Source organism: Monodelphis domestica, chromosome 7, assembly GCF_027887165.1.
Source record: "Monodelphis domestica isolate mMonDom1 chromosome 7, mMonDom1.pri, whole genome shotgun sequence".
In the NCBI taxonomy this organism is placed as follows: domain Eukaryota; kingdom Metazoa; phylum Chordata; class Mammalia; order Didelphimorphia; family Didelphidae; genus Monodelphis; species Monodelphis domestica.
In genome coordinates, this window is record NC_077233.1 from 189,077,982 (window position 1) to 189,097,667 (window position 19,686).

Sequence of the window (19,686 nt, forward strand, 5' to 3'; positions counted from 1 at the left end):
AGAAACCCCAGAAGAATAGGATACTCAAGACAGGGCACTAGGTTGAATAAGGGGAGCCTAGCTAATAAAGGTTTACTTAATTGAAGTGAATTGACAGCTACATTACTCCACTCTAGTCTCTTTTATCTGAAAAGTCTAAAAGTACTATAATCCCATAGACCTTCGAACAAATGTTTGATGGCTTCATAGGATAGTACAGTCTTGCTCAGTTTATATTACATTGTTTTCCCCTTTGATTAATTTAATTAGTGACTTTTAATAAGAACTGCACAGAGGTATCTTTTAACATAATTTCTTTTTTTTTTTAATAAGTAGGGAGAAAAAATTTTATAAGGTCAAACCAAACCCAGCCCCAGACAATAAGATACTCCCAATCTTCAGGTATTGTTGACAATAATGCAACCTAATAGGTTGATTTCTTCTAACACTGAGTTGCCTTTTTTTTTTTGTATTCAAGGTGGAATGAAGAGAATAAAGAGGAAAGGGGAAGAAATAAGCAACATCTCAGTGGGTCAGTCAGTCTCAGAATACTGACAGAAAAGTTTTCGAGGTACAGTTGTCAGAAAGGAGGTCAGTCAGGGACAAACCAGCCTAGTTATCACAGCTTGAATGGGAGTGGCCAAAGGCGAATGATTAAAAATGGAAGCTGAGGAGTCGAGAAATGAGGCAAATAGGAAGTTGTGGAGTCAGGAATAGACTGGGCAGAAAGTGTAGGTCACACAGCTTGAAAGGGAGTGGCCAAAGGTGAGCGATTCAGAAAGGAAGGAAGGAAAAATGAAGAGGTGTGGGGGTCAGGAGGAGGCCGGGCAGCTAGCCCGGGTGCAGAAGCAGCTGAGGAAGAGGGCAAGGTCTAACCCAAGGGAGATGTGCCCGGGGCAGATCTGATAGGAGTGAACCGATCCAGGGAGGCAGGTCTAATAGGGGGCAGGTCCGGCCAGGGACATACATCTATAGACACCTACAGAGGGAGGCAGGTCTGTTGAAAGTTAGCTCCGGTAGGTGCAGCCAAGGACAAGGAGCCCAGATTGTCGTTCGTAGCAGCCCCCGGGGCGCGTTGGAAGGACGCGGCTGTAGGGCTGTAGGTCCACCTTCACGTCTACACCGACGTCTCCACTCGAGGCGCTGTCAGACAGCTCCGGGGTGGGTGGAGGGGAAGCGCACTGAGCCACGGTTAGGCTGGAGGCGAACGAAACAATGTGGGGCTGGTGGCAGGTGGTGCCGCGGATAGCCCAGCGCTACCCTTGGCCCACCAACGTACTGCTCTATGGGGCTCTCTACTCATCCGGGGACGCACTGCAGCAGATGCTGCGGGGTTGTGAGCCTGACTGGCAGCAGACGCGGCGCGTGGCCACCGTGGCCATCGGCTTCCACGCGAACTTCAACTACGTGTGGATGCGGCTCCTGGAGCGCGCGCTGCCGGGCCGCACACCGCGCGCCGTGCTGGGCAAGGTGCTGTGCGACCAGTTGCTGGGCGGGCCCATCGCGCTGAGCGCCTTCTACACTGGTGAGGGCCTGCCGGGGCTGGACAGTCTGGGCCGGGAGCGAGGCGGGGCGCGGGGCGGCGCTGTAGGGGCTGGAAGACTGGCCCAGCTGGAGATGGCCCCACCGGGCATCGGGGCCCGGACCCGAGTGACCTCATGGACCCTGCCTCCGGGAGGTGCTAGCGCAGCGCAGCCGGCTTCTTTCCTTAGGAAACGACACATAATGTCATACACGGACACGCGCACGCGCACACGCACACATATACACACAATACACACAATTCCTAAAACTAAGCACACACACACACACACACGGATCTTGCAAGGCAGGGCCAGTATACACACTCCACAACAAACATACATTCACAAACACATGCTAAGTTTCCACCCAACAATGCAGTGACCTTTTGGCAGCTCTCAGAAAGAAATAAAAATGAAACAAACGGTTTCATTCATACAAATGCAACCCGTGCACATACATATTCTCACATGAATGTACACATGAATAGGAATGCAACCCATTTATCTTTGTGGATCGCATCTGAAAAGATAGCAAGTGACTTTCCTGTTGGCTTGCAGATAATGGGGAAACAAAAGATTTTTCACATCTTCAGACACAACCCATTGTTACAGTTTTCTCACCAGAAAATGTAGTCACTTCTCCCTTTGACTTTGACTCTGAAGGATTGGTTGCAAAAAATTAGCACACAGAAAACTCTTGATGATGAATGTTGCATATTTAATGACTTCCCTTTCTTCCTCCTGACTTTCTGGGTTCAGAAAATGGAAACAGGTTTAACTTACATATACACCCAGAGAGACAGAACACCCAAAGCTGTTGGATTTGGGGGTTCATGGCAACAACTTTGGTGAGATCCCTCTTTTTCCACACTGTATTTCATATTGAGTGGTTACAGAATTTGGGCCAGAAGTTTGCCCCAAAAGCAAACCTTTGTCTTAGGCATGCTCCTTACAATTCTGTCTAGCAACTGGACCACAGACAAAAGAAATCAGACTAAAATGAGAAAACCTGAGCCTTAGAAGTGGAAAGGCTGGGGGAAAAAATAGGGTTGTTTGATGATGTAGTGCAGGGTATATTAAAATGCAAGAAATGGGATGTTTGAGATGGCCTTCATGTTTCTGGCAAAACTGTTGTTGCTGAAGTGAGTTTCTTAGGGTCTTGATTTTACCCAATATATCTAGATATTAGAATTTACCCTTCAGTTTAACTAAAAGTATGCTATTGGAATTTCATTTTTAACCCTCTAAAATGGTTAATTTCTAAAAAAATTTAAATTAAATTTTAAATTTTAAAATTTAGAAATCTGGCTTTTCAGGATTGTGAAAGAATGTGGTTTGTAAAGAACTTGTAAAAAGGCAAAGTTGATACCTGGCTTCTAAATTCTGTTTGTAATATTTAGGATAATGCAACTTGCAGTTTCTATGCCACTTCACCTCCTTTTTAAAGTCAAACTATTTACTTTTCTTTTTTCAAGAGGTCATTTATGAAATCCACAATTGGGAGAAGCCAATAACTCTTGTTTCTTATACAGTAGTAACATACAATATGATAATAGTTATATTAGGTCTTTTTAAAATTCCTGTTTTATGTGTTTTTACAAATAGGCATGAGTATACTTCAGGGGAAAGAAGATACATTTTTGGACCTGAGACAGAAATTCTGGAATACATATAAGGTAAGAACCAAGTAGGTTCTTCACTCAGCATCAGAGCATTCATCACACATCCTAATTTGGGGCTGGTTGGGCCACTCCATTGCTCAACAGTTTCCTTGTATAAAGTTTGACCTCCTTAGATTGGCATTCAAGACCATTCAACAATGTTTGATACTATCCTTTGTTTTCAACCTTATTTTCACCTTACTTCCTTTTGCTCACTCCAAATTATAATACAAATTCTCACCCCTAAACACTTCTTGCACTTTCCCACTCCCAAGTCTTTTGCTTATATACTGTTCACTTTTCCTGTAATGCACTCCCTCCCACCTTTTTACAGAGCAAGATCTGAATCTTATTTAAACTTTGATATCTATAATTGGGGTTTGCATATACTTTTGCAAGTAGTAATGGTTTAATAAATGTTGAATTGATTAATTGACTTGTTAAACTGACTATTGTTCTTAAGTATGCAAGATTTAATTTGTATATTTCCTAATATCACATTTCAGTAAAAATTCAGTTAAGCCAGATCACTGATTCCCAAAGAGTGGTCCAGGGACTTCTGTGGGGTCCCCAAGACCTGAGATCAAAACTATTCTCATAAATAAATAAACAAATAAATAAGGATCAAATGAGAGAATATTTGTAAAACAGCACAGTGTCAGACACATAGTAGGTACCCAATAAGTACTTTTCCCCTTCTCCCCTCAAAGTAATATTAAGCTTTTAAATTTCCAATATGGTATTAATTGACATGACTCACATAAAAACTTTTGGGGGGTTCTCAAGATTAATTTGAGAAATTGAACGAAGGTATCAGTTTGTAAGTATCTCTGAGACTATCCCCACTTTTTAAAAAAATCAATATTTAGTCATGACTAACTCTTCCATGATCCCATTTAAAGTTTTCTTGGCAAAGATGCTGGAGTGCTTTGCTATTTCCTTTTCTATTTCATTTTCCAGATGAGGTACTGAAGTAAATAGAGTTAAGTGGCTTGCTTAGGGTTACACAGCTAGTAAGTGTCTGGGGCCAGACTTGAACTCAGAAAGAGTCTTCCAAAATCCAGGCCCTGCATCCTATCCACTCTTCCCTTTAGATGTTTAATTACAACAACAACAACCACAACCACAACAAGCCTAGCATATCCGTTTGTCAGCATCATAAAGCCAATATCTCCCCTTTTAATAATATCAATATGGCAGTATAAATGTAGGATTTGGTCAAGAGAACTGAATAAGTGCAACTTTACCATTTAATAGCCATGTGACTGTGAGAAATTCAAAACCTCTCTACATCTGTTTCCTTACCTCTAAACTGAGGAAGTTCAAATAGGTGGCCTTCAGAGGTTTCTCCCAATACAAAGACTATAAAGCCTCTGATCCTATGATAGTATCTGAAGATATGAAGATAAAGGAGAAAGGGGCTGAGAAACAAGACTTCCTTAAGCTTGGGGGAGGGGGGAAGGATATATCTGTACTTTGGAATGTTAGTCAGTCCTTAAAATGACTTCTGACTCATGCCTTTTTAAAATCAGTTTATTTAGAATTGGTGTCCAAGATGGTTCTTGCAGAACTTCAAGTATTGCTGAACTATGAGTGATTTAGTTAGTCCAACAGTTCCCACAATCACAGCCAAAGTTTCCAGGTGTACAATTGTTAATACAGCCTTTCTGTTAAGTCCTTGTGAAAGAAACCATTCTCCGTATTAACAAAGATAATTACAGCTAAAGATCCTGTTACCAAAGGCTATCCATAGGAGGTGGCAAACAAACCATACTGTGTACATTGCCTGCCCTGTAATTTCCTGATACAGATAGAATCTGGCTCCTCCAGGTTTTAAGTCCCAAGTCAATTCCTCACTGTAGCGTGGAAGGTACTTTGAGGGCTCAGATAACAGAGCTTCCACTCTGATTCGGCAGGTTTGGGCAGATCTTAGCAAGATGGAAAGGCTTCATGTGGTGCTTTGCTTAGGAGCTCATTAATGCTTCTCATCTGAAGCACCCTAGCTAAATTTGAAAAGGATCATCACCATAGGGTTGGCCACCAAGTGAGGATTTTTTTTTTTTGGCTATAGTAGCTCACTAAAATGACTTCCAAAGCACAAGGGGTTACAGTCAGCAGTGGTAGGGCCTCCCCTACCCTATTAGCATTGAATCAAATAAAAAGACAAAATCATGGATCCTTGAAATATTAAAGAAGAAATTTGGTTCAATTAAGTATTTAATCAATCAGTGGAAATTCAATCAATGGAAACAAGAGCTTAAAGATTAGGAAGAAGTATTATCAGGTTAAAAAAAGAGGGGAGGGGTAGTGAAGAGATGTCCCAGAAGGGCATTATGTAACCCTGAGAAGAATGTGTGGGAGGAAAAAGGGGAAACAGTTTTGCTAGTTGATCAGCTTCAAGTTTCTTGGATGACAGTGGAAGTGAGGATAGGGACTTTACTTACTGATTATGGATTATTTAAATGTTTCAGGTTTGTTTGTTTTTTTTAGCATTCCATGGTGGTGTAATTCTTCAGAATTCTTCTTCATCTCCTCCTTAAAATATTTGCTACCCCTTCCCCCAAAGATTAGAACTTAGAGGGAGTTGATTTGCTTTGCCTGAGGGTCAACTGATGTTGTCTTCAAAAATGAAAAAGAAAACCAGAGTGGTTATTATACTAATTAGAACAACCAGTTTAGGTTTGTATATGTCTAAGTCATACAACTTTGTCTTAAAAGTTCAACACTTTCTTATATGAAAATTAGGAAGCCTTTATTTTTTTTTGAAAGGTGATGAAATTATTATTGCTTTTAGTCTTCAATTTTCTTTTTAAAAATTGAATTTGGTGAGAAAAAAATTTTACATCAAATATCTCTGATTAAAGTAAATTATCTAAGACTTACAGTGAACTGACATAAATATATAAAACCAAGAGCTATTCTCCAATAGATAAAGTGGTCAAGAGATACAGGGTTTTAAACAGAAGTCCAATCAACAACTATATAAAAAATACTCCATATTTAAACCACTTTGAGATTTCACCTCATGATCAGTTGTCAAAGATAACAAAAGATGTAAATAATCAATGCTTGAGGGGATTTGGGAAGACTGACAGGCAAATACATTTTTGGTGAGAGTTGTCAGTTGGTCAACCATTCTGGAAAGCTGCTTGGCTATTTGGCAAAAAAAAAAAAAGTTACATAGCTATTCATGCCCTTTTTTCTAGTGATTTCACTTTGCTGTTGTTTTTAACTCTTTATGACCCCATTTGGGGTTTTCTTCGCAAAGATATTGGAGTGATTTGCCATTTCCTTAACTCATTTTATAGATTAATAAACAGAGGCAAACAGGGTGAAGTGACTTGCCTAGGGTCACATAGCTAGAAAGTGTCTGAAGTTAAATTTGTACTCAGAAAGATGAGTCTTCCTGACTCCAGGTCCAGTGTTCTATCCACTGTGGCACCTACTTGCTTGTAGTCTCACTACTGGGCATATTTATATATTGGAAGTCAGTGATACAAAGAAAATCCATATATGCATTTATATATCAATATACCTTATATCTAGTAAGATAAAGCAAAATTTTTGTGATAGTAAGAAGCTGGAAACAAAGTGAGTGCCTATTGACAGGCAAATCAGAAAGAAGAATGAAGAAACTGGTAAATAAATATAATAGAATACTCTGTGTCTTCAGAAATAACTAATATGAAGAAGTCAGAGAAACATGGGAAGAATCAAATGAACATGATACAGGATGAAATAAACAGAACCCAACATTGACTCCACCACCCTGGTATTAGATATATTATGAAAAGATTTAAAAAGAGGGAAAGAATGCATATGCACAAAACTGTATAGAATAACAAATTTTATTGTTGAAAAGAAAAGAAAATACCCATCAATTGGTGAACAGTTGAACAAATTATGGCTGATAGAATATTATTTCAATGACCAGTCAAGACTCCAGAGGAATGACAGTAAAGCCTACTATTTACCTTCTATCAAAGGGTGAAACACTAGATCAGGGGATTCTTAACCTTCTGTGTCATAATCTTCTTGGGTGGTCTAAGTGAGTCCATAGACTGCTTATTAGAATGTTTTAAAAACATAAAATAAAATAACATAGAATTACAAAAGAAGCCAATTATATTGATAGCTATCACATTTTTTTTTTTAGAAGTTCACAGATTTTAGCTTAAGAACCCCTGGATGAAGGACAGTTAGGTGTTTCAGTGGTTAGAGAGCCAAATGTGGAGATAGGTCTTGGATTCAAATTTGACCTCAGATTCTTCCTCACTGCTTCTGCTTTGGAACTGATACTTGGTATTGATTCTAAGAGAGGCGATAAGAGTTAAAAAAAAAAAAAGAATCCCTGGAGCAGAGGGGCAGAATGTTACATGTATTAAAATTTTTTAAAGTTAAATTGCATTTTTCTCTTTTTCAACCCCTCTCCCCACCCCTACAGAGAAAAAAGAAAAAGAATACCCTTTAACAAACAACCTTAGATAAGCAAAACAAAATGCCATTATTGGCCATATCATAGCATAGTGTGTCTTCCTCCACATATTAGTCTATAACCTATCTGTTAACTTGTTTTATATGCATTTTCCATCATGGCCAATATATGGATTTATTTTTACTTGACTGAGCTTGTTTGTTGCAAGGAAGGGTTTAAGAATTGAGGAAAAGAGAGTGATAAGGAAAAGGAGGAGGAAGAGGAAGGAAGGAAGGAAGGAAGGAAGGAAGGAAGGAAGGAAGGGAGGAAGAAGAAGGAAGAGGAAGACAAAGAAGAAGGAAGAGGAGAAGGAGAAGAAGAGGAAGAATGCATGTCAAAAGGAAGTTCAAAGGGAGATACAAAGGACAACTTTGAAACTAATGTGCTGAATTTATAATATGCTTAAAAATCAGGCTATATGTTATAGAGATCCACAGTTTTACATACATTCCTCTTTTCTATTCTTTGTATATGGAAGTGTTCATGTTTGTTGGTATTAGTTACATTTAAAATAATGAAAAAAATTATTAAATCAGAACAACATACATAACTAGAATCTAAACAACAACCAAATTCAGATAAATTCTATGTCCAGTATTGGTTTCAACGAACTTTTGAAACATAAATTCCTTTTTTCAATAGTGAGAAGAAGAAGCACAAGTTCAAAATGTTTCATAGGCAGGTTTTGCTCAGGGGAGTATGTCAGGAAATAATTGGGATGTAAAAAATATAAGACAGAAATAAAAGTTTTTAAAATGTTTTGAAATATTTTGTTTCAACAGAACAGACACTTCCAATAAACACCCAAACAACATTCCTTAAAAAAAATCCTCTAATGGGTAAAAAAAGTATATATTGTTTGTTGACTGAAAGGAGGACTCTTACCCTTATCTTTGACAGTATATTAACACTGACAATTTATATGTGGGGGGTTTTGCTGCTTCTCTGTGTTGATTTTATTCCTGTTGTTTTAGTTGCTGTGTATATTGTGCTTTCTGGACCCTGTACTATTTCTTACAGTTCATTCCATGTTTCTCTTCAGTGTTTCAGATTTGTATAAATATATGCCATAAATTATTCGGCTGGTTCTCACTAGTTGTGTACGTGTTTTGTTTCTAGCTTTTCCAGGTCTCTGCTGAAAAGAGGGGCTTCCAAATTTGTTCTCTAGAAACAAGATTGGATAGTTAGTCTGAATGTGGCTGCCTTTTAGTGTTGTTTTGATTTATATTATTGTAGTTATTATGCATATTATTTTGGTTCTGGTTGCTTTTAGACTGTTTTTGTGTGTAGCAAGATTTAGAGGACTGACCGTACTTGACATATATGAAAAAAAAAAAAGATGGATGGAAGATGATAACCACCCACTTAGAGATTTCAGGGCTAGTAAAGCGCAAAACCCTTGGCTCCAGAAACAAAGTTCATTTTTTGTAATAGGAGTAAAGAGGAAATAATAAGTAAATTCCTAAAACTACAGAACTAAAATCCACCCATCCTCTTTCACCTCAAGATGAATTGTTTCTTCTTGAGAATTCACTCAAGCTTAACTCCTTATCTATAACTAAGACCCAGAAAAAAACACAGCTATCTGACTCTAAACTAACCCATTTACTATGGATTATAAAAAGGATAAAGAGAAAGGCCTCACAGATGTAATTGAGCCCTTACCTAAAGCCTGGGGTTGGCTTCACTAGGTAACCCAGAGTCCCAGGTGACACACCCTTGGGATTACCTTAGCCAAGGGGATTTCTGGCAGATGGTTCACAGGTCTCTGTACCTCAGGGGAAAACAGTTCATTCCAAGGCAAATTATCAATCCCAAGAATCAGTAAATTCTCCATGAGATTAAGATTGCCAAAGGGAAATGCCAGAGCAGAGACCTCCTTCCAGCTCAGTCAAAACTGAGTGACAGTTAAAACAGTCAAACCCCAGAATCTTTCCCCCCAGGGTTTGCTTTTATCAAACTTCTCCTCTTTTCCTCTTAAAGCTAAACCATGAAATTTACTCTGTTCCTTCCTTACTTCCTACTTATAGGCTATCTCTCATACTGCCATATAATGTGTTTCCATAGATCCCATATTTTCCAATTCGTGCTAGAATGAACCTGGGATGTTTTGATATTTCTTATTTATTAATAAACTTTTAGCCTCTTTCCTACTAATCAGTTGGCTCAATCTTCCATTAGTTTATTAAATATTATTTACTAAATAGACTAGAGAAATTGCTTTCTCCTATAGCAGTTATTCACATATCTTGTATATTAAATCCCTTAATCTGTTATGTTTAAATAAACATTGTTACCTAACATATAATTTATTAGTTAATGAAATAAATACTCAAAGTTTACCGTAATGATTTACAATATTTTGTCTCTGTCAAAAATCATAACCAAAATTATCTCAAACCCTTACTGTAACAAGCAATGTTTTCCTACTTCTGGAAACATAATTCCATCACTTGAAATATCTATTGAAATTTCTCAAGAATCCTCTTCATAGTTCTTTTTATGATAAGAATTAATTTCAATTTTTCCAGAAATAAATCATGTAAGCCCTTTTTCTTTCTCTTCTCTTCACAAGTAATTATGCCTCTGGAACACCCTGTAAACTATTAGTTCCTTACAGATTCTTCATGTTTCTTCATAAAATAATAGAGCAATTCTCATAAGAACGAACTTTCTCTTCACCTTTCTCTTTGTCCTCCCTATGGTTTATTTTATAGATCCTCTCAGATCAAAGATAAAAAACACAAACATTCTCCTTGACTACACAGGGAGAAGTATAAGTATCCCTTCCACATTGAGACTGTCCCTGCCTTGGTTTTACTATATTACAGGTCAGCATAAGAAATTAATTGGGAATTTGGGGGGAGTTTTTCAGAAGCTATTGATGACAGGTAGGCTGGCAGATGACAGAAAAAGTTTAGCAATTCAGAAATGCATAAAATATATGTCTGGTATAACGTAATATCAATATATTTTTATCTTTTAGTGCTATAAATAGAAATAATTTCTTTTTAAGTATTTTTCCATGGTTACATGATTCATTTTCTTTTTAAATTCATATTAAATTTTTATTTAAAAATGTTTCCACGATTCATTTTTCTTTCCCTCCCTTCTCTCCCCCCTCCCAGAGCTGACAAATAATTCCACTGGGTTGTACAAATGTTATCACTTGATATCTATTTCCATATTATTCACTTTTGCAATAGAGCAATCTTTTGAAACTAAAATCTCAAATCATGTACCCATATAAAACAAGTAATAAATCATATGTTTTCCTCTAGATTTCTACTTCCACAGTTGTTTCTCCAGATGTGCTTAACATTCTTTCTCATAAGTCCCTCGAGATTGTCTTGGATCATTGCATTGCTACTAGTAGCAAAGTCTATTATAGTTGATCGTTCCACAATTCTGTGTACACTGTGTTTCACTTTCTGTGTACAGTGTTCTCTTGGTTCTGCTTATTTCACTCTGCATCAGTTTCCTGAGGTTCTCCCAGTTCATATAGAAATCCTCCAGATCATCATTCCTTACAGCACAATAATATTCCATCACCATGATTCATTTTCTTTCCTTCCCCTTCTCCCTCCCCCATCCTGAAGCCAACAAGCCATTCCCCTGGGTTATACATGTATTATCATTCAATACCTATTTCCATAGCATTCATTTTTGTAATAGAGTAATCTTTTAAAAACCAAAACCCCACATCCTATATCCATATAAATCATAAGTTTTTCTTCTGCATTTCTACTCCCACAGTTCTTTCTCTTCCACCCCTCCTATCTCTCCCCCCCTTTACTGTCTGTCTTAGAATCAATACTGATTGCAGAAGAGTGATAAGGGTTAGGGAAAAGAGGTTCATTGACTTGCCCAAGTCACACAGTGAGGAAGTGTCTGAGGTCAGATTTTAAACCCATGACTTCCTGTCTCTAGGCTTGTCTCTCAATCCACTGAGCATTTAACTGCCTTCTAATTTCTTCTTAAAATATTACATTCATATCAAAGAATGATTTGATAGCATTACATAGAGGGGCAGCTCCTTTTATTTTATTTTTTTCCCTATGAGTTGATCTTATATTTCATAAGTACTTTCTTGAGTCAATTGAACTGTGATTAAGACATCATAGTGTAATGTCACAATATCTATTTTACTGTCTTCTTAAGAAATGTTTGTCTTACATATCCACTGCTGACACTGGCTAGCATTCTATTCCCAGAATATAAGTATGACTAACAAAATTTAACCTTTTCCTGTGTGATTATTCAATTCTCTTGTTAATGAGTGAGATCTAATTTGAGCAGCTTAGCCTAAAACCCAATACCTGACTAGCCTCTTTCATGTACTTTCCAGCCTTTTGTAAACTGAAATTAATCCACATAACTGAAAATCATAGTAATAAAAGTTCTCCTTTGTTGCAGACTGGTCTCATGTACTGGCCGTTTGTGCAGGTGAGTTTCAAACCTATTTTCCTTGCTAACTTTTTAGTGTCCTTTATGTAGGATACCAAATAACAAACTCTTTTTCTTTCTTGTGCAGCTTACCAACTTCAGTTTTGTTCCTGTTTACTTGAGAACAGCATATGTGGGACTGTGTGGCTTTTTCTGGGCTACCTTCCTTTGCTACTCACAGCAAAGTGGTGATGGGACAGTGTCGTCAGTTTTTGCGTGGCTTAAGAAAAAGGAGGCGAGTGAAGTCGAAAGGTCCCCAGAGAAATGATTGCCTTTAAACAAATCATTCTCATCAAGTGGCCAAAATTTGTTTTTTAAAGTGCAGTGAGTTGAATCAAGGAAATATTATGCTATTTAATAATTCTTATTTCTAAATATAACATGCTTTATTATGAAGTATTACTGTATCATAGAGAAGAAATTTTAGTATTAATAGTTTTTGTATATTTTATTATCAAAATGTCTTCATTTTTGGTTTGAAAGAACAAAAGGGATAAGGCTCTTGTCTATTTCACTTAAATAATATTTTACTTAATATAAATTTAAAAGTGTCATTGCTTTTAATATAGCAATTGCTATTGTCACTTTTTACCATTCTTATAATTTGATTAAAAAACTATGAAATGATATAATATAAATGATATAAAGAATAGTATTTACTAGATTTCAGGAACTGTTGTTATTAGAAAAACAATAACAAGGACCAAATTAGAAGTCTTTGTATTTCTATATATTTTTTCAAACTCAAAATAATGAATTCATATTTTACTCCTTTAGGCTCATAGTCCTCTGTGCCAAAAGTGGCCTTAAGCAAAAAACCTGTGCACACAGAAACCAAATAATCAGAAAGATCAAATAACTGATTTTTTTCAGAATACTATTGATAATCGATAATTATAATGAACTAAGGAACTGCAAGGTCCTAAAGTACTCTTAATCATCAAAGAAAAATTATAAAATTGCTTTAGTGTCAAAAATTTTATTATGTTTTACTTCTTTTAAATCTGAGTTTTTGCTTCAAATTTTAACTTTTATTTAAAACTGAATATTTAGTTATAACCGGAATATTATATCTCCCAGTTCAAGTAAATGGCAGTTTTATTCCCCACATATACTTTACCTATATAAAGCAACTGAAATTTTCAAGAACATGTTAATAAATTTTCCTTTTTTTGTTCAATAGAAAATTATGTATGGATTTCAGTAAAAGCATCCTAAATACGGATATTGAATTTATATTTAAAAAAATTAAGGGTTTCAAATAAATTTTAATAGTTTTGATTCAGCTATTTTAGAATTATTTAAGGTTTATCTACATTCAAAGCTTTTAATTTGATGATTAAGAACAAATAAATTGTGTATTTCTAAAATGAACCATGTAAAAGATTTATCAAAATTCACAAGAGAATGAAACCAGAAAATTCTTGCTTTCATGGTGGTTTTTCCAGAATTATAAAATGTGAGGCACTGAGTTTTTGAGAAAAAAATGCATTTGTTTTGTTCTTAGGAGTATAATTTGTGTCATCTAACCTCATAAAAGATAGCTCCTTTTTTGAAAAAGCTGTTGGAAAATTTAGTAGATGTTAATATCAGGTAATTCACAGATTTAATTCTGAAACTGCTTTCTGTGTTTTCCAAATTGTAGCTTATTGGTAGTGTTTTTTAGTAGGAGTTATTTCAAGTGTAAAGCTATTTTTCAGTATAAAATGCAAAATTTAAATAAGTTGTCAAACAGAACTTCTTGAGAAAAAATTACTAATATTTTTAGTTTTAGCTTTTTAATTATTTTTATGGTGGAGAAACAACATTTGCATTGCCTTTATGAAAAATTTTGGAATAATTAGAGAATGAAAACTTGCTCTATACTAACAAATTAAAATATAATATTCACAAAAATTCTAAAAGGGTATAGACCTTTCTTTACTAAAAGGGTGGGTTATGGAGAGCCAGGCTTAGAGATGGTATGTCTTGGGTTCAAATTTGGCCTCAGTCACTTCCTAGATGTGTGACCCTGGGCAAGTCATTTAACCTCCTTTGCCTAGCCCTTACCACTCTTCTGCCTAAGACAGAAGGTAAGGGTTTAAAAAAAAAAAAAGAGTAGGTTATTCATTAAGGCTTTATACCCTCCAGGATTTTTGCATATAATAAACTTGAATTTCTAGAGTAAGAATACATTTTTGGTACAAAGGAAAAATGAAGTTAAGTTTATTTAAGATGGAATGCTAGCAATTTTATTTTATTTATTCAGGGGTCTACTACATTCAAGGCACTCTGCTGACAATGTGGATGGTACAAAGAAATAAAAAAACAGTCCCTGCCCTTAAAGACCTTACAACTTAATTGTAAAAGATACCTTCATGAAAAGGTAAATAACAAGAGGCAGCTAGGAAGCCCAATGGATAGAGCTAGACCTGGAGATGGGAGGTCCTTACTGCTCTTCTGCTTTGAAACCCATCCTTAGTGTAGATTCTAAGAGAAAAGTTAAATGTCTTAAAAAAAAAATTAAACAACAGTACAAGAAACATTACAAAAGTAGTATAAGATTGCCAAATGAACACAGTCAGTAATTGCTGTGGATTTACAAGAGGAAAAGCTCATTCTAGACTGGTATGATCTGGAAAGGCTTCATGGAGGAAGAGAGGTTTTATGATAAGATTTGGATAGCCAGAGAAGGGAAAGAACTAGAAATTTTAGACAGTTTTTCTGAATCTAACTTCTTGTTAATGATAATAATTTAATCTTTTTAACTTCATGGGGAAGTTGACTCTTGTTCCTTTTACTTATTGCACTAAATTTTTTTTTTTGTGATTTGAACATTTTTATTTAATTAATTAATTTAGAATATTTTTCCATGGTTCCATGACTCATATTCTTTCCCTCCCCATCTCCCACCCCCCTCCCATAGCCAACAAGCAACTCCCCTGGGTTTTACATGATTGCACTAAAATTTACAGCTCAAATGAATTAATTTGCATATTTAAGACTATTATTAAAATGCAACTATTTTGACTGAATTGACCAAATCAATGTGTTATCAACATAGCCTTGGTAATTTTTAATAGTTTTACTAGGGCTGTTTATTTACTGGGGCAGACTGAAAGCTGTAACTTTTAACTTATTCAAATTTTCAAAAATGAGTACTTTAAAAAAGAAAACTGGGGTCCGGGCAGTTGGGTGGCCCAGTGGATTGAGAGCCAGGCTCAGAGATGAGAGATCCTGGGTTCAAATCTGATCTCAGTTACTTCCTAGCTGTGTGACTCTGGGCAAGCCACTTAACCCCCATTGCCTAGCCCTTCCCACTCTTCTGCCTTAGAATCAATAAGACAGAAGGTAAGGATTAAAAAAAAGCACTAAAATTTCACTCCTATGCATAGCAGATCATTGTGTTAATTAAAAAAAAATGATCATCTCTTGGCACTCCATTTGAAGGTACGCCAAGATCTTTCTTGTTTCCTGTAATAGTTGAACATTATGTATTAGTAGTGGCAGAGCATTTGGAAAAAATATAATATTCCATTCTTTACACCAACATCTTGTCTTGAGAAAGGATCTATCCATGTGTTCTGCAAGTTTTCTTGTACTCCTAATTGAGTTTATCTTCTGATAATAATACCAAGTAGTCATCTTGATGCCAGCAAATGTGGACCTTGTGATGGCCACCTTTCCTTTGTGTTCATAAGCAACAATTGTTTGAAATCAGAAAGTGACTAAGTAATTGGAAATATAAATTAGGAGATGCCTATGGATAGGAAAGTATTCTTGTAAAGCTAAAGGAAGAGTGACCTAGAGATGGGGAGACATTGATTCTTTGATTTAATCTGGCTAATGAAGTTGTATTGTGCTGGTCACTGCTGCTGAAGCCCAGAGAATAATTTCTTCCTTGGTGGACAGTTGTGATTAATCTATTCAGATGAAAACTTATGAAGGATAGTTGAAGGTTTGTAAATAGGAGAGTATGGAATGAGGATTTTACTACACTAACATTTCAAAATTTACACAGATCAGGTTTCTTTACCTATGGGTCCATGAACTTGTTTTTAAAAATATTTTGAAAACCAAATTTCAATATTGTTGGTTTCCTTTCTAATCCTATGTATTGTATTTTATGAATTTAACATTATCTGAGGTCTATAGGCTTTGCCAGACTGCTAACGGGGACCATGATTCCAAAAAAAGGTTAAGAATTCCTCCCTTTGATTTTTTTTTGTTCTGTTCATCTTTCCTTTTTGTATTTCTGTCTCTTTTCCAACTATCTACTTTCCCCACACCAAGTTAATTAATGACTATATGGATTTGAATATATTTTAAATTATTTATTACATTTACCAAATAAGTATTATTTTCTTCATTTTTAATTTTACAATTATGACTTTAAGCTCTCATATATGTGTGTATGTGTCTTTAAAAAAACCTAATCATATTGTTACTTTTTGCTAATATAAGGCCTTTTAATGATTTTTCCATATTTTAAAATTACTGTCCTGTGCTTGTTGCCTTTTCTCACCAGTTCCTCAAATGCCCTGTGTCTCCTGACAACACAGTCTGCTGCTTTGCTTCTATTCATGCTTACTTTAACCTAAAGTTCCCCATATATCCAAATCACTTCTTTCTTTTGCTTCCTTCCATTGCCTTCAAAATACCCATCTTTTTAGTAAAGCTGTTCTCAAATTAATCTAATTATTGGCAAATTGTGGATGAATTTCTCATCTGTAAAATGAATGAGGTTGGAATATCTATATAATCTCTAAAATTCTTTGTATTTCTAAGTCTGTAATCCTGAGTCCTAGAGGTGTGCTAGACCCAGCTCTAACCAGTCCAAGAGAGCTGATTGTTACATTTTTAGTGTGAGTATTGACACCTCAAAAATTGGCAAATGCTACAAATCAGGGTTTGATTTATTGTTTTATTGACTGTCTAAATTTAAGAAAGTGATAGAGAAAAATGTTAATAATGCAAATTAAATTTAAAAGTGTGTCATATGTCTCTTTCTATAATATTTATACTTCTGAGATCCAATTATTAGATATTTATCAGAATCCCTCCCTATGACTACTATTCCCCCAATATTCTCGTGTGTGTTCTTGTTGACCCAAACAACATTTGTTGATTATCCTATGATATGGGGAAGGCATTTTGGTGAGGTGTACCTTTATGACACTGCTTGAAACTTAGCACTTATTTCCTCTAGTCTTGTATATAAGACCTGTTCTAGATGGAGAGAAGAAGCAATTCTTTCATCAGTTTTTTATTTGGATTTGAGGCTGAGGTGATCTTGAACTTAACTCTTTGATAAACATGAGCAAGTCTAGATTTGGAGTAGATGGGATTATTTTACCCTAACTTGAGCACAGCTTTGTGTTCACTTATGTCCTGGATACACATGGGAGAGCAACCTTTCAGAAGCAGCAGACTGTGGACACCTTTTGCTTTTTAAAATAGGAAGTAATTGAATTTTTTTATTTATGGGACTTGGAATATTCTCATGTGATTCAGCAGGTCCTTGTTCCTTTTATCTCTTATGAATTGATGCCCCCTAAGTCCTTTCCACATTCCAACCTTTTCTCTTTCAAAGCCCAACCACCTCCTTATCTCATTTTTCTGGGGGTTACACTGAAATTCATTAAGTTATCTTTGCTTCCCTAAGTTACTGTTCAACTAAGACCTAGCCCCCAGGAAGACCACTTCCAATCTCAGGGATTCTTAGCTCCAGAGGTCCAAAGATTTATCTTCTTGAGGAGATGGAGATCAGATGAATTGGTAAAAAAGCATAGCCAACCCTTCCCTAATATCCACTAATTTCATGTATGCCCACTCAATTGTGATTTCTTTGTTTTTCATATGGTGCAGGGTTTGTAGAATGGGATCATTTGTTTAGAACTTGAAATAGGAAAAAATAAAATAAAAGGAACATTTTTCTTCCTCTCTCTCAAATCATACCCCATTTGGGTGATCACTTCTTCCACTTATACATAAGACCAGTCATGGCTCTTTCTCTTGGGCAGCTAAACCATATAAAATGTGAAATTCAGGTTATTATCCAGATCTTTCCAAATAACATGATAATTGAGTTTTAGTTTAGGTAGTAGATTAAATACTTTTATATCCTTTTTGGTATACAAATTCAAAATTGACTTCTGTATAGATTCTAAGCTCCTCTAGGGCAGAGATAATATCTAGTTCTTTTGAGCCACTACATCCTTCTTCTGTGCTTGGCAAATATTAAACAAATAATTCTCTACCTCTTGATTGATTTTAGTTGCCTCCTGGAGGGTTAAGTGCCTGATATGAGGCTTAAGTACTGACTTCTCAGTATTAGAGATAAAATGCCATATTTGATTACTAGTATAATATTTACCAGAAAAATGAGATAAGAAAACAATTTTCAAAACAATTTTAATAGAAAATGTCACTGTGAATTGGGAAAGTGAAGTTGATTACATTTTAAAGATTAAATTGTATATGTATAAAACCTGTAAGTTAAAATTATGTTTTGTTATGTCTTCATGAAAAATAAATTAATCTTAATCATAAATACAACAACCAATTTGTGAAGTTCTTTTTTTATTGCCATTCTAAATGCTTTAGGAAATAGACCAAAAAAACTGGTTAGACTTCTATGACAAATGGAAATCTTTATTAATCCCTTTTCTTTCAACATAATGTAGATTTATTCTTTTACATTGGATTATATCTGTGATCTGAAGTAGTCATCAATGAGAAATTTTCCTTGTTTAATCACTTATTTTCATCATTTAACAATTCTTCCAGATGTTGACAAATTAAATCCCAGGATATGGTTCTAAAGAACTTCTCAAAATATTATTCCTCATGTAATAGAAAAATGAAAAAACACATTGCGAATAGAAATGTGTTGCAATGGGTTATGATACTGAACAGTGATTTTTCAGCCTTGGGTATAGCACTCTGTTCAGTTCAGTCTCTGATGGCTCAGTCAGTCAGTCAACAAGCATTTAAAACATTTGCTATGTGCCAGGCACTGTTAAGTGCTAGGAATGCAAAATCAAATGAGAAACAGTCCCTATTCTCAAGAAGCTTACATTCTCTCTGATCCTGTGATTTGTTCTTCCAAACTGATAAGAAATAAGCAAGACATGGCTTTATTTCTATATATATCTTTTTGTCAAATGATGCCTTATCTAAAAGGAAGGAGGGAGGAAGTTACCTGACTATTTTAATTTAGCAAACAAATAAATAAATTTTAATTGGAAAAAACAAGCTTACATTCTAACAGGGAAAGACAACACATAAAAGAAACCTGAAAAGGGAAAGGGAGTAGGAGGCAACCTTTTGAGCTTGGTGTATCAAAATTCTCCAAAAAACCAAGCATAACTCAAGTGGTGTGTCACTTTGAGAAAAAAACACATAATTTCGTGATATTCATAGTTTAAACAACAAAAATATAATATATAATTGCATCTAATAAACCAAAAACTAATTATTTAACTTACCTGATTAATGACTTCTTTGTTCATCTGTCAGTTGGTTTCTTTTGTTGGTCTTGATATTATTTAACTTATATGGAGTGCCATGAACTAAGATAAGTGAAGGGGAGGGGGAATTTGTAAATCTTAAAATTTCTCAG

General features: G+C 35.5%; 1 protein-coding gene across 2 annotated transcripts; it reads left to right on the top strand.

The window, feature by feature from the left end:
• Positions 1 to 349: 349 nt before the first annotated feature.
• On the top strand, positions 350 to 18,623 carry MPV17L (MPV17 mitochondrial inner membrane protein like). 2 transcript variants are annotated; one of them, XM_001375005.4, is made up of 4 exons: positions 409 to 1,504; positions 3,108 to 3,178; positions 12,054 to 12,083; positions 12,172 to 18,623. In XM_001375005.4, exons 1-4 carry the CDS (start codon positions 1,195 to 1,197, stop codon positions 12,349 to 12,351), a joined length of 591 nt encoding a protein of 196 aa, XP_001375042.1. In that variant the 5' UTR covers positions 409 to 1,194; the 3' UTR covers positions 12,352 to 18,623. The 2 variants fall into 2 exon arrangements, with proteins under 2 accessions (XP_056662169.1, XP_001375042.1); XM_056806191.1 differs by lacking the exon at positions 3,108 to 3,178 and having other exon boundaries at positions 350 to 1,504.
• Positions 18,624 to 19,686: the final 1,063 nt, after the last annotated feature.

What these genes read in the sequence shown, in the direction of transcription:
- MPV17L (XM_001375005.4), top strand. Translation starts at nt 1,195, where the DNA reads ATGTGGGGCTGGTGGCAGGTGGTGCCGCGGATAGCCCAGCGCTACCCT. An exon ending in AATTCTGGAATACATATAAG is followed by an intron (nt 3,179 to 12,053) that starts GTAAGAACCAAG and finishes CCTTTGTTGCAG; the next exon opens with ACTGGTCTCATGTACTGGCC. An exon ending in TGTACTGGCCGTTTGTGCAG is followed by an intron (nt 12,084 to 12,171) that starts GTGAGTTTCAAA and finishes TTTCTTGTGCAG; the next exon opens with CTTACCAACTTCAGTTTTGT.